General features: G+C 29.3%; 1 protein-coding gene and 2 pseudogenes across 1 annotated transcript; 2 read left to right on the top strand and 1 right to left on the bottom strand.

Moving 5' to 3' along the window:
* Nucleotides 1-775: 775 nt before the first annotated feature.
* Nucleotides 776-2,478, bottom strand: LOC125857777 (alpha-1,3-arabinosyltransferase XAT2-like). Its single transcript, XM_049537418.1, has 3 exons — nucleotides 2,340-2,478; nucleotides 2,169-2,258; nucleotides 776-1,950 (listed from the first exon to the last, which is right to left on the bottom strand). The coding sequence occupies exons 1-3, from the start codon at nucleotides 2,476-2,478 to the stop codon at nucleotides 776-778; spliced, it is 1,404 nt and encodes a 467-aa protein (XP_049393375.1).
* A 157-nt stretch (nucleotides 2,479-2,635) lies between these two features.
* On the top strand, nucleotides 2,636-9,796 carry LOC125857776 (double-stranded RNA-binding protein 4-like; annotated as a pseudogene).
* Nucleotides 9,797-12,756: 2,960 nt separating this feature from the next.
* LOC125857775 (double-stranded RNA-binding protein 4-like) lies at nucleotides 12,757-13,686 on the top strand (annotated as a pseudogene).
* Nucleotides 13,687-14,225: the final 539 nt, after the last annotated feature.

Genomic DNA, 14,225 nt, shown 5'->3' with positions numbered 1-14,225 from the left:
TAATTGATCAGAGCACAAGTCAATGTTAGGTCGCAGTGGCATGTATAAGCACCAGAAAATTTTAATATCAAATAATTTAATTATTTGTTCTTTTATTCTACCTATATATATATATATATATATATATTTGTCATCATATCTATTACGATTCAAATTATATGCCATATATAAAAAATATTTATCAAAATTATTTTTGAATTATGCGAAATGGTACAATTTGCCTTTATTTTTTAGCGGTGAAAGTTTAACACCCCATGATACCAAATGTCACACAATTAAGAAATATTTGACCCCAACTATTAACGAGAGCAAATCTTTTCATTTAGCATAATTCAGAAGAAAGTTTAACCCTTTATCTTTATATAAATAACATATACAGTTCAGAATCCCACGACACAAAAATAACTCCTTTTGAATTCCATACTATTTAGAGTAAGGTTCTTGAGTACTTAAAAGACCCGCAAACTAAAATACTAACACCTAAAACGATTTCGAAACCATGGCAAGAGGTATATTCAACCTTCTTTCCATTATTATTTTGCGTCTATATATATATATAGACATGCTGTAAATAGTATAAAATGTCTAACAAATACCACAAATTGAGATTTACTTAGAATATTATAAGAATATATGTCAATATATATAACTTAAATCCATCTATTATAACATTGCACAATTGTTCATCAATGAAAATGGAATCACTCAAGTAGTACATAAAAATGTCATTACATAATGAACTAAAAATGAAACATATACAATATAGTGCACAAAATTAATCAAGAAGCTTTTTAGCTTCTAACAAAGTAGACCTAAACCTATTAAGATCAACTTTTACATTCTGTTTATCTAAATAAATTGATCTAAATATACCCCATCCTTTCCTAAAAAATGATGATGGATCTTTAAAAACTTTATGATTAAGTGGATATCGTTCCACTAAAGAACTCTCATTCACACCAATTTTATAATCTAAGTATTTTATATTCATTTCTCCAGCAGGATCTCCAAAATCACGTTTAGCCAAATAATCCATTGCTCCTAAAGGAACTAACTGAATTAAAACTGCATTATTAGGGAGAAAAACCATGTTGGTTAATCCAGCTCCATGAACTCCCATTATCACATCACAAGAATTAACAATTTGCGCGAATTTCGTCAAATTTGTACTAAGGTTAGCCTCAGCCAGGACAACCTCGTACCCAATGTCTTCAGCCATTTGTCTAACATCGTCCTCATTTAATAAAATTCGCGATTTCTTCCTTGACATGATCAACAATCGTGGCCTCGTAACAATATCATCATTCATTTTGATAGACTCAACTCTGTTTAGTGACAATGAGCTCCTCAAGAAGTGTCTGAAATCGCGCATAGACACCCTATTTGGGAACTTTGAGGAGTCAATACCGAATTCTTTATGTGATTTAAGGCCTGTTGTCACACTAGGAAAACACTGTACCTCGTTTTCATTGTCAATGTCAAGAATTTTGTTCTTAGACATGTTGTTGAGCAACGTCCTGTACTTACCTATCCACCACGACTTATAATCCGTGGCAAGAAAGTGCACCTCTGAATTAAAATAACGCGAATTTGAAAAGATTGGGACGAGTAAATCTGAAAAATCATGAAAATGATTTCCTGAATATCCTCCAAGTGAAAATAAAACTGCTGGATAGCCATGATATACACTGCATTTTGGGATTTTTTCACCGTCTTGTACTAATTTTACTGTCCATGATTTAACACTTGACATTGCCCCTGCATTACCTTTTCTTGGATATGGTTGTATGATCCATGAATTGTTCTCAGCAGAAACGTTGAAATCATGAGATGAAACGACAAAAATTGTCGATGAATTTCCTTGGACCCTTATGTCCCCTTTGGTCTCACAGAAATCAGACAATGGTTCTAACACATTACACATTGGCTCTGCATCCTTTTTCTCTGTTTCTGCAAAATAATTTCATCTTAGTGTCAACATATTGAACTGATTTTTTTGTTAGTTTTTGAAGATGCAAATCAATTTTTCCCTCTCATAAAACTTTTTTTCAAGTACAATGCATATGTCAAGACACGACTTCAACTTCTATAAAGTTCTGTTTTTTTTTTCAAGTTTCAACTAAATCTATTATCAAACGTCTACTCTTAAATTTCGAATGTTGACTTACCTAATTTCTTGAGAAGAGTTGTATCCTTGATCACAAACATATCTTCAGCACTAGCCTTGATAGATAATTGTAAATTCATGGCATCACCATCTACAAACAAGATTAAAAATCAGCTTAACAAAGATTAATATAAAGGTTATATTAAAACATTATTAAGTGCAAAAGACTTACTAACTGATTGAGGATACAAATGATTCTTGAAAACCATGCAACTGCTAAACACAACAATTAACATAACAACAAAAGCACACCATCCAAATGTTTTTCTTTCATAGTGACTAAAACTCTTTGCCAATATGGGATTATACATTTTTTTTGTGACAAAAAACTAATAATGTCTATCTTAATTTGTCAACAAGAAAGTGATTATTTAAACACCACTTCTCATGTCCACTTATACTTGAAGAAGTAGCTTGTTTAGTGAGTGAATAATGATTATATTGTTTGCATGAATTGGAAAAAGGCAAATGTTGGTTACAGGTGAGACAATCATTTGGTTAATTTTTTATAATATTTAGGTGATGTTTGTGTTTAATTGAGTATCAATTTCTTGTCATGATTTTCAGCATTGAAAGGAACTTTTCAACTAAAGTTGTTATAAAATCACTTGGAAAATTTAAAAGGTCAACAGCAACAACAAATAGAGTAAGTAAATTAACTAAAAACATGCAATTTCTAGTAATATTTCACCTATCTTCTCCAATAGGATGACAACCTTTTATCAAAATTTAGGTTTAACGTTCGAAAGATTGATGAATTTCTAGTCAAGTAAAATATTATAAGAATATTATTTAAGTTATGGTGAAAAAAATAAGGATGATTTTGTTCAAAGACTCTTAACGTATCAATATATTTATGTTACCATACCTATAACCCTTCAATAATCAATCATAGGATGTAAAAGGAAATAAACAAAAAAAAAAACGTAATGTACAATCAAAATCATGATCACCGTCAAAGAATTAATGTATATATTATAAAGGTGTTAGTTCTTACCTGCCTATTATATTTTAATCATCCTTTAAACCTATAAGGTGGTAACAGAATCTGCTGGCTGTTTTTCTTGATCTGAGTTAGAATTTTGCAGCAAACAACTTTAAGATGTTCATTGCTTAAATAATCATTCAAATATTGAAAATTATGTAGTAAAATTATTATGGGAAAACTACTAAGATATGGCAAACATCAACATATATTTAAGATAAATAGCTATAATTTACTTATTTTATATTATATGGATATAATTAAATATGAAATAGCAAAGTTAATTAATTACATATGAATAATCATTTCTTTTCAATTTTATATGTATATTAACAAATATTAAACAACAAAGTAATTAATACACGCCTAATCAATTATGTTGGGCATGTTTTACGGTGTTGGTTTTCATGTTTACCCTCTTCAATGTTTTCTCTTTCAATATTCATATATCATCGATTTTTGTTTATTTTTTCAAAAATCCTTCTAATTGACTATCCTTTTGCATGATTGTAGGAGTGATTTTTGTGATTCATCTTCATTAAGTATATTTTAATTACATTTTTTCTTGTTTTTATAAATATTATATTTGTAAACATCTGTATGTTTCATCTATTTTCATAGGGTTTCGATTGGAGATTTTTCCATTACAATGGTGGAAATCAGTTTGAGATAATCTTTTTATGTGTGTTTGTGTCATTCAATTTCTACAATTTCAATTAGAATTAACCAAAAGGAACTCCAAAATTTTTTACTCTAATGACAGACTAAACAAAGCACCATCTTTTGATTTGTATTTGTAGTCATTTGTATATTGAATCAAAACACTATGTTTGTTCTGAATTTGTATTCATATATTTTGTATTCAAATGTAAATATTTGTATTCATCTGTATTTTGTATTCAAATGTAAATATTTGTATTCATCTTTATTTTGTATTCAAATGTAAATATTTGTATTCATCTTTATTTTGTATTCAAATGTGTGTGTGTATATATATATATATATAAACGTATTCATAAATGTATTTGTATTTTGTATTCATCTTTATTTTGTATTCAAATGTAAATATTTGTATTCATCTGTATTTTGTATTTAAATGTGTATATATGTAAAACGTATTCATAAATGTATTCATTTGTATTTATATTCAAATGTAAGTACTAAATACATTATAAATGAAAGAAAATTAATAGTTATATAATTGTGTTTTCTCTATATTTGTATTCAAATATAAGTATCGAATACATTATAAAGTAAAGTCGATTGATAGTTATAAATTTAAATTCATTTGTATCTGTGTTCAAATATAGATTTTAAATACAATATAAATAAAGTCTACTTAACAATTATATTATTGTATTCATGTGTGTTTGTATTCAAGTGCAAGTATAAAATATAACATAACAAAGGACTAGTTGACTGTTACATAATTGTATTCATATGTTTTTGTATTTGTATACTATTTTCATCTACATGTCTTTATATATACAAAAATAATTTTGAGATATATTTTTTCAACATACAAGTGTTCTTGTTTTACATTTTTTTGTACAGAGTTTGCATCTTCGGTTTTAATTTTTTGAATTTTCAAAATAAACAATGTTAGATTGTCACTTTAGACTACATATTCAAACTAGCAGATTTTTAGGAGTGATTTTAGTTGTTTAAGATATCTAAAAATATCTTATTTAGTGCATTATAATTATAAATGTATTATTGTATAAAATAATTTTTTTTTTAAATACAGCTAGATATAGACATAAATTGTAGTCATTTTTAGTAAATACCATACTTATAGCTATTGAACTTCAATAACCCTATAACTATAGTCATTTTTGTAAGTTACTCTATGTTAAATCAGGAGTTGGGTACAAGAAAATTCACAAAACTATAAAAGAAAGAAGATAAATTTTGCAATAACAAAATAATTAACGTTTATATCAACTAACGTGGACTTAACTAACAATTACTAATTGAAAAAGTTTGGGCCTAACGATGAATGGACATGGGGCCGAACATCCATGTCGAAACAGGCCTGCCAATTAATCTGCATTTACCTTTTAAAACTTTTTGTTAAACTTTTCATCGTTACATCTATAAACGATACGATATAATAAAATTTAAATAACTAAATTTTAGGAATAATAAACATAAAAATCATATTAGCTTTCTATAACTACAGTTTTGCTATTTGCACTCCATAGCCAAATTATATCGGTTAGATAATTTTATATATGTAACTACTATGTATAAGTATCAATGATTGTGTTTGTATATCTGCAGAAAATTTGAATTCGTATACAATTGAATCGAGTTAAAATATTTGTATTTGTATATCAGATTTATCTCTCGCTTTATACAAACACAAATTATACATTGTATTTTGTATAATTTATGTTTGTATATAAACTGAGGGAGAGAGAAAGGCAAAAGAGAACTGAGCAGGGGAATATTTGTATTTGTATAATTATAAGTGTATAGGACGGAGAGATATGTCTTGGTATTTGTATATACAGTCTCTCTCGCGTTATACACACACAAACACAAATTATACAAAATACAATGTTTGTATAAAGTGAGCGAGGCGAGCGAAAGAGGGCTGAAAAAGAAGGAGAGTGACAAACGAGATTCCAGAGAGAGGTGAATGACAAGAAGTTTGTTGCGAATTTGAATTAAATTAAACTATAGCTATAACATTTATTTTGAATTAATAATTTGTTATAACGCACAATTTTTCCATTTGAGTAAATTTTAGAAATAGCAAACATAATAGACATAATAAAGTTTTATAGCTACAGTTTCGATAATTGCGCTTCATAGTTATAGTTATGTTTGCTACAGAGGTTGCAGTTTGTATATTTTGCTTGTGGATATACAAATAGGGTAAGTATATACAATTTCTGTATTTATAAATTTAGGAATTTTTTAGAACTCCATTTTTTTATTTCACTTGCTAATATATAAACAAGGTAATTTTAATGAATGTTTCATAAATCATATACAAATAGCTAGAGTAAGCATATACGAAATTCTAAATTTATACAATCAGGAACCGAATTATAAAAATTCTGAATTTATGCAAATCAGACGAATTATACAAATCAGGTGAATAGCAAAAATTAGGAAAATTGTAGCCACGATTTACAATTTTCTTAAATTGTAGCTATAATACCTAATATAGGCTAAATATTTTCTATTCTGCATAATTTTTAAATTATTTTATTAATGTGAACTTAACATTAATTTATTCTTTTATATTTTAAAAATGTGCTAAATTTTAATAGTCGACGGGCAAGACACATATCACATAGTATATGCTGGATTCTTTAATGGGCCTGTGCTATTTCTCAGATAGGCGAGAGCTTACAATAATATAGGCCCATTGGAGACTAATAAGCCTATAACAAGGATCAGACTCACTAGGCTAACACTTATACACATATAAATGCAATCTAGGTTTCTCTCTTGATTTAACACAAGACATTTTTTATAAGATATCCACCGTTACAAGCTAAAGGAGAGAAAAACGCAACCTACTCCGTCACAAGTTAAACATTGCTATGGAGAAAAAAGGTGTGCACAATTTTTCGTGTATTTCATTACATCACATGTATTTTTTTTATCTATCTGATTGTAGTTGTGTTTTTAATTAATTTAATACTTACTTCATATAATTTTTTTACAAATTTGGTAGTATTTTGTTTTGATAAATATATCCTCTTCTAATAAAGTAAGAAAAAAAGAAAAATTGAATGCAATTTAAAACCTATGTGTTATTGAATGCACATGAATGAATTGTTTTTTATGTGATGATGGTAAATTTTAAGGAATGTTCGTAAATCTATAGTTGAGATCATAGTTATACAGAATGGATATAGTGTGTCTAATCATAATTCATAGCAATTGTTTTAGAGAGAATGAATGTGTGCGACATCGAGGGAGTTAAAGATGAGAGACAAGCGAGATCGAGAGATATATAGAAGAAAGGTGAGAAAATCGTATCTTAGATATAACTTGTGTCTAAATTGAAATTAAAGTACACATATACACATGATTCAATCTCGCTCGCCGCTCTCCTGTCTCTCGCAATCTCACACATAAATACACATATTAGCTTTGAAACTAAATAAAACATACACAAATACATATTGTATCATCCTTAAAGAAGTATAGTGATACAATATGTATCACTTTTTTTGTGATACTCAAATGAAAAACACATTAATGTAGTGTTGAATATCGTATCATCTCTAAAATAATGCACATATATAATTTTTCCTGTTAATAGTTATATAATTATTTTTTAATTCATAGAAGAGTTTAGCGATAGTTATATCATTTTTTTCTGACACACAAATAAAACTTTTTTTTTGTGATACATAAATAAATTGATCATATAAATATATATCAATTAAAGAAAATACTGCTTGATAATAAATGTATTATTCTATTTTATATATACAAATATAATTTTTTTGATACATAGATATAGTTTATTGCATCAATTCAAGAATGGGAGAAAAAAGATGGATAATACTTTGAAAAAATGGACTTACAAATTAATGAATCTAACAATTAAATGCGATTTAAATGTAAAAATAATTGAATCTGATAAATGAATTATTTGTTGACTCTATTAAATGAGAATGAATTGCTAACGACACTAAATCACATAATCCAAATTAGTAGGCGTTGGTTATAGAATTTGAAGCTCAAAATTGAAATCATTTGTTTTAAAAAATATGAAATGATAATAAAATATTAATTTAAATTTAAAATCTAAATATTTCAAAAAGTAGGATTTCAATTTATTTTTTTGGTGATACATAGATAAATTGACCAAAATAAATTGATTTTTCAAAAACAATACTATTTTTTTAAAATTGAATACACGTTTCTTCTCTGTTTCTCATTAAAGATAAAAATCAATATTTATACAAGAGGTTCTTGAGGAGTTGAGTAACCTAACACTACTAGAATATACAAAGAGAAAGGATACATAGATATATAATACTTTTAGTTATCTATCCTAATTAGAGTCAAAGTACAATTATCCTTTATATGCCCTCTCAAGTTGAGCAGAATGTGAGAACACTATCAACTTGCTTCTCAACATCTGACAGCATGTTTCGGCAGAGCTTTAGTGAGGACATAAGCAACCTGATCATGAGAGCTGATATACTAAATTATAAGAACCTTGTCTCAAACCTTCTTAAGACAAAAATCAAAATCTATTTCTATGTACTTTGTGCGTAAGTGGAGGATTGGATTTGTAGTCAAATAGGTGGAACTAAGGTTCATGATGAGACAAGTCTCCTAACAATACGAGAATACACAGAGAGAAAGGATATATATATATATATATATAATACTTTTAATTATCTATCCTAGTTAGAGCCAAAGTACATTTATCCTTTACAAAAATAAGTATTTTTAGCTTCCTAACAACAATGTCAAATAGGCTCTTAGTTGGAATTTATCTCATCTTTACTCTCTAATTCTGACTTGAATTATTTATAATATGTTGTGTTGTTATAGTGGTAGTATGATATGTGCATGGGTGGGAATGTGGAATGGGGCTATGAAAATTAGGTGTAGTGGGAGTAAACATATAATACATACAAATAAAGTTGAAATCTAACTTGATTCATGTTTTACTCTTTTTTTTGTATTGAGTTCATTATTTTAGTATAATAATATAGTCAATTTCTTTTCAGTTGCAACGATATACAAAAATCAACTACAAGAGTACACACAAAAAGTTGGGTAAGGCTCCCAATTTACCAATCTTTTAATGAAGGTTCTGAAAACTTCCTGAAGCATAGTGCTAAAGTGTTGGTGGATGGTGTTGAATACACATCCAAGTTGACACATTCAACAAAAAAACAAGCTGAGCAGGAAGTTGCAAAAATTGCTTATGAATCCATTTTTCATGAAGAAGCTGAAGTAGTATCTTTTCCGTTTCTTTACAAGGTACTCACTCTATACTTGCTTACACCTTTCTAAATAGTGCGCTAAAAATTCGTTTTTGCTCAAACCTTACTACTTTTTTGTGTTTTATCTTTTTAAAGGACCCCACCTTGTGCAAATCCATTCTAAATGAATTTGCCATCAAGAAGAAAATGAAGCCTACATATAATATGAGATCTTAGGCAAAAGGGCAAAGTCCAGCTTTCATTTGCCACCTTACTTTTGGTGGTAAAACTTATATAGGTGAAGAAGCTGGAAACAAGAAATTGGCAGAGCATTTAGCTGCTCGAACCGCCATCGAATCGCTATTGGGTAAATATTTATTGACTGTTTTATTTTATCTCAACCCTTATATGAATATATATTATGTGCAAACGAGCGTTTGTCTAACCCTTTGAAAATCTCAAAGAAACAAATGCAGATACTCTTTCACCAATAATCATGTCCAAATTTAATTCTGATGATTATTTGCATAAATGCTCAGGTGAGAATTGAGATAATCGCAATTATAATTGATTATCTTTTTTTATAATTATATATACTTGTTGAGTCACATTTCATGCATATTGTTGTTTTGAATAGGCAATTTACAAGGTGAAAGTTCAAGTCGACATAAGCGTAACGCCAACATAAACAATGAAGGAAGGAACAAAAAGAGAAGATTTGGCAACTGATACTTAGAATTTAAATGTTTGTCTTAATATCTCGATAGAAACATACATAATACTTGTCAAGTTTAGTGGGACCGTGAACTCATTTTGCAAGATTTGACTCAGCTTTGTGTGAATTGGAACTTATAGTATTTTGATATACGGCTAAAAAAAAATCTATATTGTTCTCTTTATTGTGTTTGGATTTGCTTATACTCGAACCAAGCATTTTTCATAAACAACCTCTCTATCTTCACGAGATAGTGATAATGTATGTTTACACTCTGCTCATCTCAAAGTCCACGTAGTGGGATTTTATTGGGCATGTTATTGACTTATTGTTGTAGCTGTCATCGTCTTCGCATGTTCAACAATCTTCGTAGTTATAAAATGAAAAAAAAAATGTAAGTACATCGTTGCACAAAGCTACTCCTTTAACGAAGAAAGTTATTCTAATCTTATTTATTTTATATTCCTCTTTAGTTAATTATTTAAGGATAATATTTTCATTTTGCAATTATTAATAATAGTTAATTTTAGTGTTTGTGATATTTGGCCAAATACATTTAACCTTCCCTTTAGGTAAAAAAAAATATATATTGTATTTTAACTATGCATGCATTTAGTGTATTTTTTAAAAAATATTGTTACTATTTGACATTGTTGTCAGAAGGCTAAACTACCTATTCAAAAAAAACATGCATGAAATGTGACTCAACAAGTATATGTAATTTTTGAAAAATAATCAATTATAATCGTGATAATCTCAATTCTCACCTAAGCATTTAGGCAAGTGATCATCAGAGTTAACTTTGGACATGATTATTGATGAAAGAGTATCTTTATTCATTTCTTTGAGATTTTTAAGGGGTTAGACTACCGTTCTTTTACGCATAATATATATTCATTTAAGCATTGAGATAAAATAATAAATAAATAAACACACAATAGCGATTCAATTGCGGTTCGAGTAGCTAAACACTCAACCATTTTCTTATTCCCAGCTTCTTCACCTATATATGTTTTACCACCAAAAGCAAGGTGACAAATAAAAACTAAACTTTACCCTTTTGCATGACATCTCATATTATATTTAGGCTTCATTTTCTTCTTGAAGGCAAATTCATTTAGAATGTATTTCCACAACATAGGGTCCTTTTAAAAAAACACACACACAAAAATAGTAAAATTTTGAGCAAAAATGAATCTTTAGCGCACTATTAGAAAGGTGCAACAAGTGTAGAATGAGTACCTCGTAAAGAAACTAAAAAGTTTCAACTTCAGTTTCTGAATGAATAATGGATTCACAAGCAACTTTTTCAACTTCCTACTCAGCTTGATTTTTCGTTGAATTTGTCAAAACTTGAATTTGTATTCAACATCATCTATCAACACTTTAGCTCTATGTTTTGGAAAGTTTTCAGAATCCTCATTAAAAGATTCATAAATTAGGAGTCTTTTCCCAGCTTTTTGTGTGTACTCTTGTAATTGCTTTTTGTATATTGTAGCAACTGAAAAGAAATTGGTTATACTATAATTATGGACTCAATACACACAAAAAACCATTAAACACATGAATTAAGCAAGCAAATCAAATTTTAATTTTATGCATATATAAAATATATTGTCTCCCATTACACCTAATTTTCATAGTCCCATTTCACATTTCCACCCCATGCATATACCATTCTACTACTATAAAAACAACAACAACATATTATAAATAATTCAAGTGAGAATTAAAAAGTGAAGATGAGACAAATTCAACTAAGAGCCTATTTGAAAGTTCAAGTCGACACACGTGTAACGTCAACGCCAACACCAACAACGAAAGAAGGAACAAAAAGAGAAGATTTGACAACTGATACTTGGAATTTAAATGTATGTCTTAATATCTTCATAGAAATATACATGACGCTTGTCAAGTTTAGTGGGATCATAGACTACTTTGAAAGATTTGACTCAGTTTTGTTTGAATTGAATGCTATAGTATTTTTTATATACTGCTAATAACTTTTCTATATTGTTCTCTTCTTTTGTGTTTGGATTTGCTACACTCGAGCCGAGTATTTTTCGAAAACAATCTCTCTATCTTCACGAGATAGTGATAAGGTTTGTTTACAGTACTCTACCCAATCCAAACCCCACTTAGTGGGATTTCACTAGATATGTTGTTTATTTGTTGTCATCGTCTTTGCACGTTCAACACTCTTCTTAGTTATAAAATGGGAAAAAAATTATAAGCACGGCGCTCCTCCTTTAACCAAGAGTGTTATTCTAATCTTATTTATTTAAATATTCCTCTCCAAGGATAATAATTTTAGTTTTGCAATTATTAGTAATAATTTATTTTAATTTTGTGATATTTAACAAAATACATTTAACCTTCCCTTTAGGTAAAAAAATATATATTGTATTTGAACAATGCATGCATTTGGTGCATTTTTGGATATTGTCACTATCAAACGCTCGAATATTGTACTCTTTTTCTAAAATGGGAGTCCCAGTGTACAACTACTACTGCAAAATGGGGAAAAAATGCAAAAGCAAGTTGATTCCATTTTAGAACTTGCCATTACAATAAAACACTTTTTTTTTTGGAACCCTCAAGTAAACCAACAACCTCTACTCTACGGATGAGCACTCTGTAGTGAATACTTTGTGGTAACCTAATTACTGTGTAACAACTCGCAAACTACAAATGAGATAAAAACTGCAAGCCCCATCGACGAGGATGGATATCCTAGGTCTCCCACATGGGCGATCCGCTTCTCAACCACTCAATTTGCCCTTGCGAGCGTAAAGCACATTTATTCATTGAATATTTTTTGTACAATATCAATATATAGATTTTTTATACTATCTGAACATTCAAATGAGATATTTGTAGATACAATTCTTTAAAATATGGAATATGCAATTTTGCAAATAAAACAATTTACTTTCTATTATATGTTATGCTGATATGATATCTAAATCTGACAATGTACATTTATGAAGAAAAAAAAAGCAGTGTTATTGTACAAAATGATTCTCCTTCGCAGTTCTCATGCAAAGTAAGAGTTGTACAAAGCCATGATAAAGGGTTAATACTCTTCAAGACTCCAATTTTAGTTTCTCAAAGAATTGCATCTTCAGCAAATTTGGAGTTCCCCAAATTTACTTCCAGTATGCATCTCTCATTTCAACCTTCTCACTCACCATTATTTTCTTGCTTAATTCATGTTTTAATGTATTTTGATGCTTTCAACTAATATTATTTATGGTATAATATATTTGCAGTTCCTCCGGCACAAGTAATGTACAAGGCAGTAGCAAAGGTTTTGGTTGATGGATCTGAATATCAATCCAAGTCAACATATCCCACGAAGAAAGAAGCAGAGCAGGCAGTAGCAAAAATAGCTTATGAATGCATTCACAAAGAAATTGATGCTAGAGATATTTCACTTATTTACAAGGTGATATTCACTTGTTGCTTCTTCCTAAAAAGCTAGATGTTCGGTTGCTCAAAATACTTATCTGAACTTCTGTTTTTGTGTGTTGAAGGAACCTATGTTGTGCAAATCCATTCTCTATGAATTTGCTGTCAAGAGGAATCTGGATAGGCCTATATATAACACTAGATATACAGAAAGGCCAAGCTCAGTTTATATTTGTCACTTGGTGTTGGGAGGCGAAAACTTACAAAGGTGAGTTAGCTGGGAGCAAGCAAATGGCAAAGCAAGTTGTTGCTCAAGCCGCGATTGAATCACTCTTGGGTATGTTGATTCACTGGTTTTTCTCTCTCTCAATGCTTAAATGTATATTATTTGCAAAAGAACTCTGTCTAACACCTTAAAAATCTTGAAGAAACTGATGCAGGAACGCTTTACCAGATCATCATGTCCAAAAATAAGTCTCATCACCGGCTCTAGTGAGAAAATGTTGCCTAAATGCTCTGGTGAGAAAATTTCGACTATAATTGACTTCTTCTTTTTCTTGAAAATTACACATGTTGAGTCACATACTCACATCTCATGTTGTTTTGAATAGGCAATTTACAAGGTCAAAAAGCAAGCATTGAGGTAAAACACATACCTTGCTGTTTGCAATATATATACAGTTTGATCTAGCCTTATAGATCATGAAGCAAATGTTCAGGGGAGGAGTGCTCATTTATAAAATATTTTTATTTACAGAGAGCAGTTGTTTGCTTCAACACTGATGGCATAGTTGGTAGCTCTGGAAGTGGACCAAAGCGTAAAACCGAAACCAACAACTGGGAAAGGAACAAAATGAGAAGATTTGGCAATTGATATTTGGACTTTGTGTCCGTCTTAAGATCTAGGTAGAATATACTTGGTGACTGTTAGACTCATGAGATATTTATTTCTGAATTGTATTGAAAACCTGGAAAACCACTACCAGCAAAAATTATCAAGGGAGCTCCCTAGTGCCTAGTAGTTATTGAAGG

The sequence above is a fragment of the Solanum stenotomum genome, chromosome 3, assembly GCF_019186545.1.
Source record: "Solanum stenotomum isolate F172 chromosome 3, ASM1918654v1, whole genome shotgun sequence".
Lineage (NCBI taxonomy): Eukaryota > Viridiplantae > Streptophyta > Magnoliopsida > Solanales > Solanaceae > Solanum > Solanum stenotomum.
This window is presented reverse-complemented; position numbering and strand designations above follow the sequence as displayed.